At 39.8% G+C, this 20,039-nt stretch overlaps 1 protein-coding gene across 3 annotated transcripts in view; it reads right to left on the minus strand.

The window, feature by feature from the left end:
• Nucleotides 1-726: 726 nt before the first annotated feature.
• Nucleotides 727-20,039, minus strand: part of Cul1 (cullin 1) — a 295,830-nt gene continuing 276,517 nt past the window's right edge. For 2 of the 3 annotated variants that reach the window (XM_070094495.1, XM_070094488.1), the window contains exon 18: nucleotides 2,078-2,300. In XM_070094495.1, coding sequence (XP_069950596.1) covers nucleotides 2,220-2,300 — 81 coding nt within the window. In that variant the 3' untranslated portion in view covers nucleotides 2,078-2,219. Of the gene's footprint in view, nucleotides 2,301-20,039 lie in introns of all 3 variants that reach the window. The other variant, XM_053770358.2, reaches the window with a different exon arrangement.

Here is a 20,039-nt window from a genome sequence, read left to right on the forward strand (position 1 = left end):
CCGTACGTGTGTGTGTGTACGTGTGTGTGTGTACATGTGTATGTGTGTGTGTGTACGTGTGTGTGTACGCGTATGTGTACGTGTGTATGTGTACGTGTGTGTGTATGTGTGTGTACGTGTGTGTGTACGTGTATGTGTACGTGTGTGTGTACGTGTGTGTGTACGTGTGTGTGTGTGTACATGTGTGTGTGTACGTGTGTGTGTGTACATGTGTGTGTGTACATGTAAGTGTGTACGTGTATGTGTGTGTGTATGTGTGTAAGTGTGTGTGTACGTGTACATGTGCACGTGTGTGCGTGTGTGTTACCCTGATCACACTCCAACAGCTGGTCAAGTTCCAAAAAACTATTCGTCTCCATTCATTCCTACCTAGCGCGTGCAAGGGGCTTGGACATACAGAAGACGTGTGAGCATGTTAGGTAGGAATGAGTGGAGACGAATAGTTTTTGGGACTTGACCAGCTGTTGGAGTGTGATCAGGGTAATACTTTGTGAAGGGATTTAGAGAAACTGGTTAACCAGACTTAAGTTCTGGAGGTGGGAAGTCCAGTGCTTGCACTCTAAAGGAGGGGTTTGGTAGATTTTCAGTTTAAGTGTGATATCCAAACTGTTGTATTTGCTCTCCTCTTACAAGACAATGATAATTGAATGATGTCTTGTAAGAGGAGAGCAGATACGACAGTTAGCTGTCACTCTAAAGAGCCAATATCCTTTAGAGTGCAGGCACTGCATTTCCCACTCCCAGGACTCATGCTCACACTACAACAGCTCATCAAGTTCCAAAAACCATTCGTCTCCACTAACATGCTCACACATGCTTGCTGTATGTCCAAGCCCCTTATACACAAAACCACCTTTACCTGGATGGGAAGCTAAGATGAGGAAATATTTCATATATGTATGGGGAAATAACAAAAAACATTGAGGAAAAGGCAAATAGAAGATTTAAAGATAATGCTTGGGAAGGGTTTTAAATGAGCTGAGGTAGGTAACAGCTCTTAACTACTAAATAAAGGCAGGAACTCTTAGCCCAACCCTGTAAAAACATTTGTGTTAATGAATGAGAGAAGACTAAAAAGACAAAACATAGGAAGAGAGAAAAGGGCAGAGAAAGACAGGAAAAAAGGAGAGTGAAAGAGGAAATGGACGAGAAAAAGGTAGAAAAAAAAAAAGAGAATGAGACGAGAAAGAGAATACTTGTGATGCTCTATCTGCATTGTTTAGTTTGGCATATAATTTCATGGGTATTCTAGTGTTTAAAGTATTATCTCCTTTTCGATCATATTCCAAAATACTCCAGTGTTGTTGAAAAATGTTGTGTTTTGAATAATTTAAAACGAAGTTGGCATTACAGTAATTTTAGTCAAAAAAAAAATACTGATATAAACCTGAATCTTCACAAATTTTGAATACCCTCCTGCAACTGTAAAAAGAATTATCAAAATCTGAAATATCATTTTTTAATAGTAATATCTCAAGTAACACAATGAACTTTGGGTAGTCCAATGCAACAAAATATCCATTAGGTGTATCACGTCAATATTCAATATCGAGACAAAGAATTAATCTGTTTTCATAACATATTTTGATGTTCCTAAGTAACAAAGTCCATAAAGACTGCTTAATGATAAGAGCATTTTTATGGAAATGATGAGGCAAAGCACCCGATGCAAGTACAGTGAGATGTAAACCACGACTCAAGACTGTTTTCAAATAGACTTAAGTACAGACTCTCTTCCTGGTCATAATACAGAAAATGAGACTGCATTCAGTTTTTATTTAACATTTGCTTAAACACAAATGAATATCTTGCAAAACATGTCAGGACAGTATTAGGTTAAAACAAAGTTATGATGAAAAATGTTTAAACTTGCCTGATGTAATGCTGTCCATTTAGAAAATAAAAGTTTGAGAAAAATATTTAAAACCTAAAATATGAATATTTCCTACCAAGCAAATTTAACCTTATAATGAATGGGCCATTGATTTGTATACATAACTATATGAAGTATTATGTTGATACATGCCTTGTGGCTGCGTCAACACTCAAACTTTCCTGAAGTCGCAGGGAGGCTTCTATTGCTTCTGAAAAACTTGCCCCAGATTACATGGCAGTTCATTACATAACCTGCAGTGGCTAACCACACAGCACTTTCTCCTAAATACACAATGCCTGGCCATTGTGATTTCTGATTTTTTACCTACGTATGCAAAGTGAACTTATGCGAGATAACTATATGTATCCTTCTGACCATCTATTCTTTCTAGATATTCTTTCTCAATTAGAATGTCGATGCATCTCTGAAAAAAAAAAAAAATAAATTAGCATATGTCAAACAAAACTTGCAAATAATTGGTACCACTTACCCTAAATAGCACACGTACTCCCACCAAAAGACCTCATAAAAAAATAATTAAATTTAAGAAAATAGCTTAGCCCAAATATGAGAATCTAGCACAAAAGTTGTCCCTATGTACCAATAATAAGTGTGATGAGTTTGGTTTAACTGCACTTATTACTGCTCCAGCACTGAAACTCCCAAATTTAATTTGAAAACCAAACAGCTGTGGACCAGACGGTTCATATTAAGAAGCCTGGTTTATACACATGCTTAAGTGTTCCAAGTTTCAAGAAAGAGGCTTTCTTAAAAAAAAAAAAAAAAGGTTAAACCAATATTTGCTATCAAAACCTGACAATTTGCTGTTGCCAAGAACCTGACAAACATTCGTGAATATTTGTTTATGGAAGGATCCTAGTTTCTTATCATTAGTTTCTTGCATATTTTTTTCAGGGAGAAGCACTAAACTAGTAGTGGACAACTAACACCTGAAGAATGGCAAGTATTTAGATTAACCCTTAAACGGTCCAAACGTATATATACGGACCACGTAGTACCTTGTGGGAGCGCCAGTTAAATTGAGCGCCAGCTAGAGCAAACAGTGCGGCAAACACCAAGGATTCACTGATGTAATGTCATATTAACACTCCTCTTTTAGGGGGAAAGTCATGTTAACCCCAAGTTTAGGGTCTGTCTATCTCTGTCCGTCTCTATCTCTCTCTCTCTGTCTTCCTCTGTCTCTATTGCTGTCTACCTCTGTCTATCTGTGTTTGTCTCTGTCTTTGTCTCTATCTCTTTCAATGTCTCTCTTTCTATCAGTCTGTGTCTCACAGGTACACATAAATACAAGTATACATAGTGTAAATTACCGAGGATAACCCAAAAAATCCAGACAAAGTGCTATACTCTGCTTGAAGATGTGAGTAAACGTGATGGCAATGCAGTCTTGTGGCTATCTCTGAGACAGAGAGCTAGACAGATAGACAGACAGGGAGCTTGACAGACAGAAAAATAGACAGGCAGACATGTTTGTGTACCAGGGAAAACAAAGTGAAGGCAATGCTCATCAAATATCACCTCTAAACTTTTCTTATCAGCTGCACCCTCCCCCACCCTCGTGTATGCTCATCAAACATCAGCTCTTATCAGTTATCTCAACTTATCATGCCACTGTGAGGGGTGGACTTTGTTTTTCATGCTTCAAGGGAACTATATTCATTTATAACATCACAAAACATACTCAATCCCTGCCAATTTGGATTCAGGAAAAATAAAAGCACTAATGATGCAATTATAAAAATGCTAGACCTGCTTTACACAGCATTGGAAAATAAGGAATATCTGCTAGGAATTTTTATTGACCTAAGAAAACCGTTCGGCACAGTAGACCACAGCAGCCTACTCCATAAACTTGACCACTATGGTATAAGAGGCCATGTGCTTGCATATTTTAAATCCCACATTTCTAATAGGTATCAGTATGTCACAATTAAAGACACAGCCTCATCAATACGACCACTTGATACTGGAGTTCCGCAGGGAAGCATCCTTGGACCCCTGCTCTTCCTCATTTACATCAATGATCTTCCAAACATATCCCAACACCTGAAACCCATTCTCTTTGCTGACGACACGACTTAAGTCATCTCCCACCCTAATCTTGCCACCCTCAACACCATTGTTAACGAGGAGCTGCTCAAAATATCGACTTGGATGACAGCCAATAAACTTACACTTAACACTGGCAAAACCTACTATATTATGTTTGGTAGCAGAGCAGGTGTTGCGCAACTTAACATTAAGATCGACAACACTCTAATTGCCAGACATAATGAGGGCAAATTCCTTGGCCTATACCTCGACAACAACCTAAATTTCAGCACCCATATCCAACACAACAAAAAAAAGTTTCCACAACGGTGGGGATCCTCTCCAAGATACGATACTATGTGCCGCAAACTGCACTTCTCACACTATACCATTCACTTACATATCCATACCTCACCTATGCTACCTGTGCTTGGGGTTCAACTGCAGCAATACACCAACAAAAAGCCTCAGTAAGAATAATCACTAAATCCCATCCCTGGCAACACCCCCCCCCCCCCACTCTTCATAGATCTAAACTTACTCCCTGTTCAGAACATCCACACTTACTACTGTGCAATCTATATCTACAGGACCTTAAATTCCAATATTAACCTTGACCTAAAATGCTTTCTTGATAGTTGTGACAGGATCCACAGGCATAACACCAGACACAAACATCTCTATGACATTCCCCGTGTTCGACTAAACCTTTACAGAAATTCAATGTACTTCAAACGACATAAAATCTGGAACACCCTAACTGAAAACTCTAGAACTGCAGACACATTCATTACTTTCAAAACTACAGTTAGAAAACATCTCATTTCCCTGATCCACCCCGACAACTAACTACATGATAACCACCTGGTGGTTCACAATTACACTCACTCACCCACTGACTATAAACCCAGAAATACTAATCTTAATCTTAAAATAATAAATCCTAACTAGTCATAAGTTTGCCTATGATACTCCAATATAGACACTTTGTATTGTGCCAAAACGATAGCATTCACATTGCTAAACTCACAAATTATGATGTAGTCACTTAAGCCTTAATACCACAATCTGTAAGGATTTAATGTTAAGAATTAATCTAAGTCTGCTCGAAATGCCTAGCCAGGCTAGGTGTCCTAGTGGCCCCCTCTGTAATTAGTATTTTATAACATGTAAACCACACAATACCCAAAACCTGTAAACCCCACATTGTAACCTTTATAGAGAATAAACTTGAATTGAATTACCTATTATTCTTTCTTTCTTTCAACACACCAGCCATATCCCACCAAGGCAGGGTGGCCCAAAAAGAAAAACGAAAAGTTTCTCTTTTAAATTTAGTAATTTATACGGGAGAAGGGGTTACTAGCCCCTTGCTCCCGGCATTTTAGTCGCCTCTTACAACACGCATGGCTTACGGAGGAAGAATTCTGTTCCGCTTCCCCATGGAGGTAAGAGGAAATAAACGAGAACAAGAACTAGAAAGAAAATAGAAGAATACCCAGAGGGGTGTGTATATATATGTTTGTACATGTATGTGTAGCGTGACCTAAGTGCAAGTAGAAGTAGCAAGACATACCTGAAATCTTGCATGTTTATGAGACAGACAAAAGACACCAGCAATCCTACCATCATGTAAAACAATTACAAGTTTTCGTTGTACACTCACTTGGCAGGACGGTAGTACCTCCCTAGGCGGTTGCTGTTTACCAACCTACTACCTAGTTACCTATTATTATTACGTATTATTCTTCTCCTCCTCCTCATTGTTATTATATACTTCCACATACCCAAAACATTGCTGGGACATATAAATACTTTGTATATATTCCAAGACAATAGTAAATATCTAAGGCAGGTGTAAATGTCCACCTGTCAGTGTGTTTGTGACAATTTGAGTACAATTTCAGTACCTAATACTAGTGTCAGAACAAAGATTGGTTATAAAATGATAAGAACTACTACAAATTGTAATTATCAAAACATAAAAATTACATAAAATATGAAAAATAGAAAAAAAGGTATATCGGCAACACTTCTGCAAGCGGCAGGACTCGATGTTGCTGTCACATGAGCATCCAGTGCCAACTTCTCAGCCTCATATCTCGGTAAGTAGTGACCCTAATTTTTTTATTCTAAAATACTTAAAAAAAAAAAAAAAAAAAAAAAAAAAAAAAAAAAATTTTTTTTTTTATAATTTTTTTTTTTCAAAATATTCGGGGCGCTGCACGAGTGAACGTATATATACGTTTGGACCTTTTAAGGGTTAAATCCAAGGAAGAGAAGGAAAGGTCTCATTCCCTGGATCTAAAGGATCATTGGCATGAAATGCACCTCTTCTGAGGTGTGTTTCATGCCAATGATGCACAAACCATTACACATTCGAAGTTACAATACACATTCTGCAAGGTTACAGTATGTGATGAATGCTTTTAAAGTATGAAGGCTATATGAGAAAAGATTAAGATAAGCATATTTTGCTGATTTGTAGGATTGTTAAATTTCAATTACATAATTTAAAAACAGCTTTACCAAATCTAACCAAAAAATCCATGGTATGACCTATTATAGACCTACTATGTTAGAGATTGCAATCATCTTACTGACTGGTCCTCTGCCAGAACTCTTTTCCCTACTTCTAACTTTCAGTCGCCATCTTGATGAATCATCCCTTATTCGCAACTTTCCTTGTATGAATCTTAGTCCTGGCTTTTTCTCTGTAAATGCCTTCATTTCTTATTACATCGTCAAATGCTCTAACCTCCAGAACACAGGCGGCTTAAATTAACCCGATAATTTCTTCTCCTCTTTCTGCCTCCTCTCCTTTCCTGTTTTTCCTTCTTCTTTCTTTTTATTTTTTTTTCTTTCTTTTGCCTTAGGGCATCCTGTCCTTCATCTTCCCCCTCTGTGTTTTTGGTCCTTTTCTTTGTGGGCCCTTAGCTCTCCTGCAGTGTTCCTCTTTCTTCTCCTTTGACTGACCCCAATCCCACTACTACTACTTCCTTTTCTACTACTTTTGTCTTCCTTCACCCATCACTCCCCCTTTCTATATATATCTTGTCCCACACATGCTACTCTACAACTACTTCCTCCCTTGGTCCCGTCCCTGTCTGCTCGCCTGTATATATACTGGCTTCCTCTATCTTTCGTTTGTGTGCCTCTGCAAATGGTCCAAGACGAACAGAAATGTCATTGTGAGCTTCGCTCTTCTATGTGCGAGTTATTTGTGTTTTGTTCCAGTCACAGTATTGTGCCTTTTTGTTCTTCACCCTATTAACCGGATCTTTGCCAAAACTGTTAACCCTTCTTCTAGCCTTCACAGGTGCTGTCTTAAGAAAATAAAGAAGGAGAAATGCAGCAAACCTAGTGGCCCATGCTAGGCAGGTCTGACTCTCCCAACTCCTGTACTTGTCTAACCTATAGGTTATCATTAAAGCTTAACAATGTTTTAGCTTCAATGATGCTACTCATGAGTGTGTTCCACTCACCCACAACTCTTACCAAATCAATGCTTTCCTATATCCTTTCTAAATCTACGTTTTTCCAACTTGAACCCACTGCTCAGAGTCTTGCCTTGGTTAGATATTTTAAACGTGTTATTTACAGCCCATCATTTATTCCTCTTTTCCATTTATACACCTCAATCATGTGTCCCATAATTCTACATCTTTCTAGAGTGCATATTCAGGGCCCTCAGTAGGAATGATTTCCGAAACGGGATCAACAAATGCAAAGTTCTAAATGTTGGACAGTTAAATAACCATGCCACATATAAGCTAAATAATGTGGATCTTAATACTACTGATTGCAAAAAGGATTTAGAAGTTCTGGTTAGCAGTAATCTAAAACCAAGACAACAGTGCATTAGTGTTTGCAATAGAGCTAACAGAATTCTTGGCTTCATATCTAGAAGTATAAATAATAGAAGTCCTCAGGTTGTTCTTCAACTCTATATATCCTTGGTTAGGCCTCATTTAGACTATGCTGCTCAGTTCTGGTCACCATATTACAGAATGGACATAAATGCTCTGGAAAACGTACAGAGGAGGATGACAAAGATGATCCCATGTATCAGAAATCTTCCCAATGAGGATAGACTGAGGGCCCTGAATCTGCACTCTCTTGAAAGGCGAAGAATTAGGGGGGATATGATCAAGGTGTATAAATGGAAACCAGGAATAAATAAAGGGGATGTAAATAGAGTGCTGAAAATTTCCAGCCAAGACAGGACTTGCAGCAATAGTTTCAAGTTAGAAAAATTCAGATTCAGGAAGGATATAGGAAATCACTGGTTTGGTAATAGTCGTGGATGAATGGAACAAACTCCCGAGTACAGTTATTGAGGCTAAAACATTGTCTAGTTTTAAAAATAGGTTAGATAAATACATAGAGTGGGTGTGGGTGGGTGTGAGTTTGACCTGACTAGTTTGTGCTGCTGGGTCTGGTGCTGTGCTCCATCCTTGAGTGGGGGTGACCAGAATGGGTGGGTCATTGGGCTAATCCGGGGAGATGGGTCATTGGACTAATTGGGGGGAGGGGGGGGGGGAAAGGGGTTGGATCATGGACCTGCTCCACATGGGTCAGTAGGCCCGTTGCAGTGTTCCCTCTTTATGTTCTTCTCTATAAGTTTTCCAATGATAGAGAGAGCTGAAGTAATAATGCAGGGACTTCATTATATGAAGCCAAGAATTCTATTTGCTTTATTTTGAACACTTACACACTGTTGTCTCAACTTTAGATTACTGCTAACCATAAATTCTAAATCTTTCTAGTATCCAGAGTGATTAATATTAAGATCTACATTATTTATTTTATTGCATGGTTATTTTCTTTTCCAAAGCTTAGAACTTTGCATTTGTCTATATTAAACTGCCTGCCACTTCTCCATCCAGTGCATCAATCTTTTCAGATCTTCTTGCAGTGCTCTAGTGTCCTCATTACAATTAATCCAATGGCCTATTGTGGTGTCACTGGCAAACTTGCTCATTTTTTTTTTTTAATACAGCGTCCATCTCTCATCTATGTCATTTACGTATATTGTGAACAACAAAGGCCCAATTGACCCCTGTGGGACACCTCTTGTGATGTGTCCTCTCTGATTTCTTCCCAATTATGCAGAACAACTTTTCTAATATGAATCTTAGTCCTGGCTTTGTCTCTGTAGATGCTTTCCATTCTCATTACATTGTCAAATGCTCCAAACTTCAGAACTTATGAAGACCTGATCTTTATCTTCTTTCCTACTTTTTATTTTTTTTTTTTTTTTTTGCCTTTCCTGTCAACTGCGTAGGCAGGTTTTGTTCCATGGGGTTTCGTCCCACTGGGATTTGGTCCTATCCTTGTGAGCCATTAGCTCTCCTTCTCTGACTACCTCCACTATTACTTCTACCACTAACTCCACCCTCTGACTTTTTTCACTACCACCACCTTCTTATTGCCACTTACCACTGCTGCACTATTTTTTCTACTACAACTACCACTTTATACTAGTCCCTCCTCTTAATAAACTAACCCCCCCCCCACATATATTCTGGGTCCCTTCTCTTTACTTTTCTGTGTGACTAGTTAATGGTCCAAAGTCGGACCAAAACGCGTCATAAGTTTCAGTCTCTTATAAACGGGTTATTTGTTATAGTGTATTAGTTTCCTGACAGGCCAGAGGCTGCAAATCTATACAATGCCTGAGGATGCCTGAAGGCTAAGTAGGGTCCAAGTACAAACATACCTCAAAATACATTAGACAACCACAAGTCATGTGATCTTACATGACATTTTCAATATTATGTGACAAATTTACTGGTTCCATCATCAATAATAACATGCCATTATCATTATGGCCTGTAAAGGAAAAATTAGTGGTGCACATTACTGTCATGGAGGGTCCCTCCATTCCTTGGGCAAGGACACTGTTTTGGTGAGGGGGAAGGCCTAGCATCGCTGCTTGGTCTAAACTAATCAATCTGTCTGGACATGTACCATATGATAGTGTCTGAGTTTGTTGGTCTATTTCCCATCATATTATCAACCAAGCTTGTCTCTGGATAGTAATTATGGCACTCAAAATGAATATAAGTGATGATGGAAGAGCCAAGAAGACAATCATGAAAGAAACAACTTCTAAGAAACTATGGCAACTAAAATGCCAGAAGCAAGTGGTTAGTAACCCCCCTGTAGTGTATACAGAAGGGAGTCACTAGCCGCATGCTCCCCACATTTAAGTCGCCTCTTACGACATGCATGGCTTAGGGAAGAAGAATTTTGTTCTACTTCCCCATGGAGATAGGAGGAAATAAACAAGAACAAGTAGGAAAATAGAAGAAAACCCAGAGGGGTGTGCAAGACGTATCTGAAATGTTGCACGTTTATGACTTCTTGTAGATCATGGCTAGCGATTCAGACAGTACTTCTCTTTCTTCTTTCAACAAACTGGTCATATCCCACTGAAGCAGGGTGACCCAAAAAGAAAAACAAAAGTTAAAAGATATGATGTAGGGTGTAATGACAGTAGTTTGTTGGACTATGTATTGGTAGATAATAGACTGTGGAGTAGACTTCAGGATGTACATGTTTATAGAGAGGCCACAGATATATCAGATCACTTTTTTGTTGTAGCTACAGTGAGAGTAAGAGGTAGATGGGATACAAGGAAAATAGAAGCAGCAAGTAAGAGAGAGGTGAAGGTTTATAAACTAAAAGAGGAGGCAGTCAGGGTAAGATATAAACAACTATTGGAGGATAGATGGGCTAGTGAGAGTATAGGCAATGGGGTTGAAGAGGTATGGGGTAGGTTTAAAAATGTAGTGTTAAGAGTGTTCAGCAGAAGTTTGTGGTTACAGGAAAGTGGGTGCAGGAGGGAAGAAGAGTGACTGGTGGAATGATTATGTAAAGAGAGTAGTAAGGGAGAAAAAGTTAGCATATGAGAGGTTTTTACAAAGTAGAAGTGATGCAAGGAGGGAAGAATATATAGAAAAAAAAAAAAGAGGTTAAGAGAGTGGTGAAGCAATGTAAAAAGAGAGCATATGAGAGAGTGGGTGAGATGTTATCAACAAATTTTGTTGAAAATAAGCAAGTTTTGGAGTGAGATTAACAAGCTGAGGAAGCCTAGGGAACAAATGGATTTGTCAGTTAAAAACAGGAGAGGAGAGTTATTAAATGGAGTTAGAGGTATCGGGAAGATGGAGGGAATATTTTGAGGAACTCTTAAATGTTGATAAAGATAACAAAGCTGTGATTTCGTGTATAGGGCAAGGAGGAATAACATCTTCTAGGAGTGAGGAGATGCCAGGTGTGAGTGTGGAGGAAGTTTGTGAGGCAGTGGGTAGAATGGAAGGGGGTAAGGCAGCTGGGATAAAGATAGAATATTAAAAGCAGATGGGGATATAGTTTTCGAGTGGTTGGTGCTATTATTTAATAAATGTCTGGAAGAAGGTAAGGTACCTAGGGATTGGCAGAGAGCTTGCATAGCTCCTTTGTATAAAGGCAACGGGGACAAAAGAGTGCAAAAATTACAGGGGGGTTAAGTCTGTTGAGTTTTAGGTAGTAGGTTGGTAAACAGCAACTGCCCAGGGAGGTACTACCGTCCTGCCAAGTGAGTGTAAAACGAAAGCCTATTATTGTTTTGCATGATGGTAGGATTGCTGGTGTTCTTTTTCCTGCCTCATAAACGTGCAAGATTTCAGGTACGTCTTGCTACTTACACTTAGGTCACACTACACATACATGTACAAGCATATACAGTGGTCCCTCGTTTTTCGTAATTAATCCGTTCCTGGAGGAGCTATTATAAACAAAATTTACGATTTGCAAATCAGTTTTCCCCATAAGAAATAATGTAAATACAATTAATCTGTTCCTGACACCCAGAAGTATTAAAACAAAATTTTTTTACATGAAATATACATGTAGTACATAAACAATACAATGGGAAATGATGAATGAAACATTAACAGCATAACACTTACCTTTATTGGAGATTCTTCTTAGTGTATGGGAGACTGGAGGAGGAGAGAGATTGGATTGTTTACAGTTTGGAAGGGGAATCCCCTTCCAGCAACACCTCAGGTACCATTTGCTTCTCTGGGGTTGCTTCTCTTCTCTGTTTCTTAATGCCACTAGGACCACCTTGAGAGTCACTCTAGTCCTGTCTCGCAAAGTAACTGTGGAGAGAGCTCTGTTTCTGGCGTCTCTAACACTTCCCTAAAATGGCCCAAGACTGTCACTGTACATATTTCTCACCTTCTTTACCACAGGCTTGGCACTAGGAGCTTTCTTTGGAGCCATGGTAGCTTATTTAGTACTTGCAAGCACCAAAATGAGTGGAATATTATGAAATATTTCGTAGGAGCACTTGAGGGGACCTTCACTCACTGGTAAACAATGCCAGACTGGCTGGGTAGGGAGGCAGCCCCGGCTCACACCGTGCATACGGGTCCCGGACGAACTACTATTCGCGAGTCAACCTATGAAAAGCGAGTCCATGTTTATACGAAAATACTCCTATAATTGGCAAAATTTACGATTGCCGAGAACTACAAAAAGCGAGGGACCACTGTATATATATACACACACCCCTCTGGGTTTTCTGCTATTTTCTTTCTAGTTCTTGTTTATTTCCTCTTATCTCCATGGGGAAGTGGAACAGAATTCTTCCTCCATAAGCCATGCGTGTCATAAGAGGCGACTAAAATGCCGGGGGAAAGGGGCTAGTAACCTCTTCTCTTGTATAAATTGCTAAATTTAAAAAGAGAAACTTTCATTTTTCTTTTTGGGCCACCCTGCCTTGGTGGGATATGGCCGGTTTGTTGAAAAAAAAAATATCTGTTGAGTATACCTGGTAAGGTGTATGGTAGAGTTATTATTGAAAGAATTAAGAGTAAGATGGAGAGTAGGATAGCAGATGAACAAGGAGGCTTTAGGATAGGTAGGGGGTGTGTAGATGAAGTGTTTACAGTGAAACACATAGGTGAACAGTATTTAGATAAAGCCAAAGAGGTTTTTGTGGCATTTATGGATTTGGAAAAGGCATATGACAGGGTGGATAGGGGGGCAATGTGGCAGATGTTGTAGGTGTTGCAGGTGTATGGTATAGGAGGCAGGTTACTGAAAGCAGTGAAGAATTTTTATGAGGATAGTGAGGCTCAGGTTAGAGTATGCAGGAAAGAGGGAGATTATTTCTCAGTAAAAGTAAGCCTTAGACAAGGATGTGTGATGTCACCGTGGTTGTTCAATATAATTATAGATAGGGTTGTAAGAGAAGTGAATGCGAGGGTCCTGGCAAGCGGTGTGGAGTTAAAAGATAAAGAATCAAACACAAAGTGGGAGTTGTCACAGCTGCTTTTTGCTCATGACATGTGCTCTTGGGAGATTCTGAAGAGCAGTTGCAGAGGTTGGTGGATGAATTTGGTAGGGTGTGTAAAAGAAGAAAATTAAAAGTGAATATAGGAAAGAGTAAGGTTATGATGATAAAAAGATTAGGTGACGAAAGGTTGGATATCAGATTGGAGGGAGAGAGTATGGAGGAAGTGAATGCATTCAGATATTTGGGAGTGGACGTGTCAGCAAATGGGTTGATAAAAGATGAGATGAATCATAGAACTGATGAGGGGAAAAGGGTGAGCAGTGCACTTAGGAGTCTGTGGAGACAAAGAACTTTGTCCTTGGAAGTAAAGAGGGGAATGTATGAAAGCAGTCATACCAACGCTCTTATATGGGTGTGAAGCATGAGTGATGAATGTTGCAGCAAGGAGAAGGCTGGAGGCAGTGACGTCATGTCTGAGGGGAATGTGTGGTGTGATTATAATGCACAGAATTCATAGTTTGGAAGTTAGGAGGAGGTGCGGGATTGCCAAAAACTGTTGTCCAGAGGGCTAAGGAAGGGTTGTTGAGGTGGTTCGAACATGTAGAGAGAATGGAATGAAATGGAATGACCTTGAGTGTATAAATCTGTAGTGGAGGGAAGGCGGGGTAGGGGCCGGCCTAGGAAAGGTTAGAGGAAGGGGGTAAAGGAGGTTTTGTGTGCGAGGGGCTTGGACTTCCAGCAAGTGTGCGTGAGCATATTTAATAGGAGTGGATGGAGACGCATGGTTTTTAATACTTGATGTGCTGCTGAAGTGTGAGCAAGGTAACATTTATGAAGGGATTCAGGGAAAACGGTAGACTGGACTTGAGTCCTGGAGATGGGAAGTACAGTGTCTGCACTCTGAAGGAGGGGTGTTAATGTTTAAGTTTTATAACTGTAAAGTACCTCTCTGGCAAGACAGTGATGGAGTGAATGATGATGAAAGTTTTTCTTTTTGGGTCACCCTGCTTCGATAGGATATGGCCGGTTTGTTGAAAGAAGAAAGAGAAGTACTGTCTGAAATGCTTGCCATGGTCTGCAACAAGTCAATGACCACAGGACAGTTGCCAGAGACTTGGAAGACAGCAAATGTACCTACAATTAAGGAAGTTGATAGGCAAAAGTCATTGAAATATAGGCCAGTTTTTCTGGCATGTATGCCATACAAGGTAATAGAGAAGAAAGCCAGCAGGAGTGGTAGAGAGCTCAGAGAGAAGTAATTTCATAAACAATGACCAATATGGGTTTAGAGATGGCAAATTTTGTTTTGCCAACCATTTGGAAGTCTTTGATAAGGTAACAGAAGTGAAACAGGAGAAAGAAGGTTGGGTGGGCTACATTTTCAAGACTAGTTCAAGAGCTAAGGGGATGAACAAGGAATGACTAAAGGAACTGAATGTAACAACTTTGAAGTACAAACAGGTAGCAGGCAGTAACAGCCAGTGACTCATTGTAGTTTAGTCTGTACAGAATTCCTTCCACAAAAAATAGGCAAGGCTCGATACTACTCTGGAAAACAGGAATACAGTGGACCCCCGGTTAACGATATTTTTTCACTCCATAAGTATGTTCAGGTGCCAGTACTGACCGAATTTATTCCCATAAGGAATATTGTGAAGTAGATTAGTCCATTTCAGACCCCCAAACATACACGTACAAACGCACTTACATAAATACACTTACATAATTGGTCGCATTCGGAGGTAATCATTATGCGGGGGTCCACTGTATTGGAAATATAAATAACGTACTAAAAATACCTAACCATGACGGGACTTGCAGAAATGGGTTGACGTTGGAAAAAAATAGATTTAGAAAAGATGTTGTAAAGCACTGGTTTGGTAATAAATTTACAGATGAGTGGAATGAACCAAGTAGCATCAGTGAAGCAAAATCCTTCGGTAGATTTAAAAGTCGGTTAGATAAGTACATGAGTGGGTGAGAGTTGGACCTGTCTAGCATAGGCCAGCAGGCCTGCTGCAGTGCTCCTCCTTCAAAACTCCCAAACAAAACACCAGGTGCTGCATCAGTCACTATCATAACTTCATACTAGTATTGTGTTTAATAACATTTTCATACTGTACAAGCAATTGCCAACATGTTCAAAAATTGAACAACTATAACAAGGGTAGACAAATGAGTGCAAAAAGCAAATGCATATGTAATTAAACTAATTATTGGTTACTATCCATCACTCCCTCTCACATACACACCACTATGTCTCAATTTATTTTGGGAAATAACCAGAAGTTCAAGTCTAATTTCTTTCTTGAAAATTCCAGCATCATTAGAATTCCTCTTGGTGCCATAGTTAATATTCAGGGAAAAAATGAAAAGATTTAAAATCAAGTGAATAACACACCTTAGTAGGTATTAAATAAGTACACTCCTACTGGCTGAGTTGGAGATCATTTATATCAACAGTGTGATTAGGACTTTCCCTTAAAGATAATGGACTTGTGTGTAGGTGTGAAAAGGGAGCAAAACTGTTAAGTGTGTAGAGCCTTATTTTTGTTAGGTAAGACACATATGCAACAGTTAGACAACTTTATTCCGAAACGTTTCGCCTACACAGTAGGCTTCTTCAGTCGAATACAGAAAGTAGGCAGGAACAGTAGAGATGTGAAGTCGATGTAATCAGTCCATCACCCTTAAAGTCGTAGAATTTGAGGTTGTCAGTCCCTCGGCCTGGAGAAGTTCAGTTCCATAGTCAGGAACTATCTGAAGATCAAGCGACAGTGCGGAGACTTAAATACTGTCGGAAGGAGAGGTGCAGGGTAGTAGTAGTAGTAATAGTAGTAGTGAGAGGCAACTGAGAGGTCATGTCCCTCTCAGATCCAACCCTTCTCACTTGAAAAGCTTGTTCAAGGTGTTTTCTGTACCAAGATGCCACGTGTTGCAGTGTCTGACAAGATGAACATCAAAATGGTATACAATACCGACAGGTTGTTAGGTAAGACACATATGCAACAGTTAGACAACTTTATTCCGAAACGTTTCGCCTACACAGTAGGCTTCTTCAGTCGAATACAGAAAGTAGGCAGGAACAGTAGAGATGTGAAGACGATGTAATCAGTCCATCACCCTTAAAGTCGTAGAATTTGAGGTTGTCAGTCCCTCGGCCTGGAGAAGTTCAGTTCCATAGTCAGGAACTATCTGAAGATCAAGCGACAGTGCGGAGACTTAAATACTGTCGGAAGGAGAGGTGCAGGGTAGTAGTAGTAGTAGTAGTAGTAATAGTAGTAGTGAGAGGCAACTGAGAGGTCATGTCCCTCTCAGATCCAACCCTTCTCACTTGAAAAGCTTGTTCAAGGTGTTTTCTGTACCAAGATGCCACGTGTTGCAGTGTCTGACAAGATGAACATCAAAATGGTATACAATACCGACAGGTTGTTAGGTAAGACACATATGCAACAGTTAGACAACTTTATTCCGAAACGTTTCGCCTACACAGTAGGCTTCTTCAGTCGAATACAGAAAGTAGGCAGGAACAGTAGAGATGTGAAGTCGATGTAATCAGTCCATCACCCTTAAAGTCGTAGAATTTGAGGTTGTCAGTCCCTCGGCCTGGAGAAGTTCAGTTCCATAGTCAGGAACTATCTGAAGATCAAGCGACAGTGCGGAGACTTAAATACTGTCGGAAGGAGAGGTGCAGGGTAGTAGTAGTAGTAATAGTAGTAGTGAGAGGCAACTGAGAGGTCATGTCCCTCTCAGATCCAACCCTTCTCACTTGAAAAGCTTGTTCAAGGTGTTTTCTGTACCAAGATGCCACGTGTTGCAGTGTCTGACAAGATGAACATCAAAATGGTATACAATACCGACAGGTTGTTAGGTAAGACACATATGCAACAGTTAGACAACTTTATTCCGAAACGTTTCGCCTACACAGTAGGCTTCTTCAGTCGAATACAGAAAGTAGGCAGGAACAGTAGAGATGTGAAGACGATGTAATCAGTCCATCACCCTTAAAGTCGTAGAATTTGAGGTTGTCAGTCCCTCGGCCTGGAGAAGTTCAGTTCCATAGTCAGGAACTATCTGAAGATCAAGCGACAGTGCGGAGACTTAAATACTGTCGGAAGGAGAGGTGCAGGGTAGTAGTAGTAGTAGTAGTAGTAATAGTAGTAGTGAGAGGCAACTGAGAGGTCATGTCCCTCTCAGATCCAACCCTTCTCACTTGAAAAGCTTGTTCAAGGTGTTTTCTGTACCAAGATGCCACGTGTTGCAGTGTCTGACAAGATGAACATCAAAATGGTATACAATACCGACAGGTTGTTAGGTAAGACACATATGCAACAGTTAGACAACTTTATTCCGAAACGTTTCGCCTACACAGTAGGCTTCTTCAGTCGAATACAGAAAGTAGGCAGGAACAGTAGAGATGTGAAGACGATGTAATCAGTCCATCACCCTTAAAGTCGTAGAATTTGAGGTTGTCAGTCCCTCGGCCTGGAGAAGTTCAGTTCCATAGTCAGGAACTATCTGAAGATCAAGCGACAGTGCGGAGACTTAAATACTGTCGGAAGGAGAGGTGCAGGGTAGTAGTAGTAGTATACCATTTTGATGTTCATCTTGTCAGACACTGCAACACGTGGCATCTTGGTACAGAAAACACCTTGAACAAGCTTTTCAAGTGAGAAGGGTTGGATCTGAGAGGGACATGACCTCTCAGTTGCCTCTCACTACTACTATTACTACTACTACTACCCTGCACCTCTCCTTCCGACAGTATTTAAGTCTCCGCACTGTCGCTTGATCTTCAGATAGTTCCTGACTATGGAACTGAACTTCTCCAGGCCGAGGGACTGACAACCTCAAATTCTACGACTTTAAGGGTGATGGACTGATTACATCGACTTCACATCTCTACTGTTCCTGCCTACTTTCTGTATTCGACTGAAGAAGCCTACTGTGTAGGCGAAACGTTTCGGAATAAAGTTGTCTAACTGTTGCATATGTGTCTTACCTAACAACCTGTCGGTATTGTATACCATTTTGATGTTCATCTTGTCAGACACTGCAACACGTGGCATCTTGGTACAGAAAACACCTTGAACAAGCTTTTCAAGTGAGAAGGGTTGGATCTGAGAGGGACATGACCTCTCAGTTGCCTCTCACTACTACTATTACTACTACTACTACTACTACTACCCTGCACCTCTCCTTCCGACAGTATTTAAGTCTCCGCACTGTCGCTTGATCTTCAGATAGTTCCTGACTATGGAACTGAACTTCTCCAGGCCGAGGGACTGACAACCTCAAATTCTACGACTTTAAGGGTGATGGACTGATTACATCGTCTTCACATCTCTACTGTTCCTGCCTACTTTCTGTATTCGACTGAAGAAGCCTACTGTGTAGGCGAAACGTTTCGGAATAAAGTTGTCTAACTGTTGCATATGTGTCTTACCTAACAACCTGTCGGTATTGTATACCATTTTGATGTTCATCTTGTCAGACACTGCAACACGTGGCATCTTGGTACAGAAAACACCTTGAACAAGCTTTTCAAGTGAGAAGGGTTGGATCTGAGAGGGACATGACCTCTCAGTTGCCTCTCACTACTACTATTACTACTACTACTACCCTGCACCTCTCCTTCCGACAGTATTTAAGTCTCCGCACTGTCGCTTGATCTTCAGATAGTTCCTGACTATGGAACTGAACTTCTCCAGGCCGAGGGACTGACAACCTCAAATTCTACGACTTTAAGGGTGATGGACTGATTACATCGACTTCACATCTCTACTGTTCCTGCCTACTTTCTGTATTCGACTGAAGAAGCCTACTGTGTAGGCGAAACGTTTCGGAATAAAGTTGTCTAACTGTTGCATATGTGTCTTACCTAACAACCTGTCGGTATTGTATACCATTTTGATGTTCAGCCTTATTTTTCCTGAAATCATAGTATTCCATGGTGCATATATTGAATTTTCTCTGCACAATGTGATAATAGAAAACAATTTCATCATTACTATACTGCTGATACTTAACCCTTTCATTGTCTGTGCTGTAGTACTGTGAGTTTGAGGTTACTGTTGGTGCTATAGTACTACACCATGAGCTCAACTCACTCACACTAGCTGTGAGCAGTACATTTGGGCCAAGATATGAGAGAATGGGTCTATGAGGTAAGTGTGCACCATATAAAAAATCCTGCAGCACACAGTGCAAAATGAGGAAAAAAATTACTTTTTAGTTTAAAACAGCGACTTTGCAGTGTTTTTTTTGTATGATTTTTATGGTTGTATTCTCAGTTTCTTGGTCTCATTTGAAAGAATGCAAGATATATTACAAAAACATAGATGATTCTGATTGATTTTCAGGACTGAAAATAGCTTGAAATTGAGCTCAAATTAGCAGAATTGTTCAATTTTGCTGATATTTAAGAGTAAACAAATGCCACTCGTCCGATACATGTCCAACTGATGGGCCTAATACGCAGTCATGAATGTGCTGTTATTATTTATACAATTATTACAATATTGCATAACAATAAATATTTTTTTTTTTGCATGAATAAAAAATCAAATTGGAATTCGTATGTAAAGCCTGGAAACATAACTAATGAACAGAGGAAATGTTAATTTAATGCCAAGAATGCCTGTGCTTTTATTCTGGAACCTATTTTGAAATTTGTGTGAAAATGGCCAAATTAACAATTTCTGATCACTTTATTGGGTTTCTTGTGCTCAACTGATAAAATGGAATATATACTAGCTACATTGCTAAGAATCTGGTCTACTGGAACAATGCAATTGACCTAAAATAGGACTCAAA

Source organism: Cherax quadricarinatus, chromosome 4 (genome assembly GCF_038502225.1).
Source record: "Cherax quadricarinatus isolate ZL_2023a chromosome 4, ASM3850222v1, whole genome shotgun sequence".
Classification (NCBI taxonomy): domain Eukaryota; kingdom Metazoa; phylum Arthropoda; class Malacostraca; order Decapoda; family Parastacidae; genus Cherax; species Cherax quadricarinatus.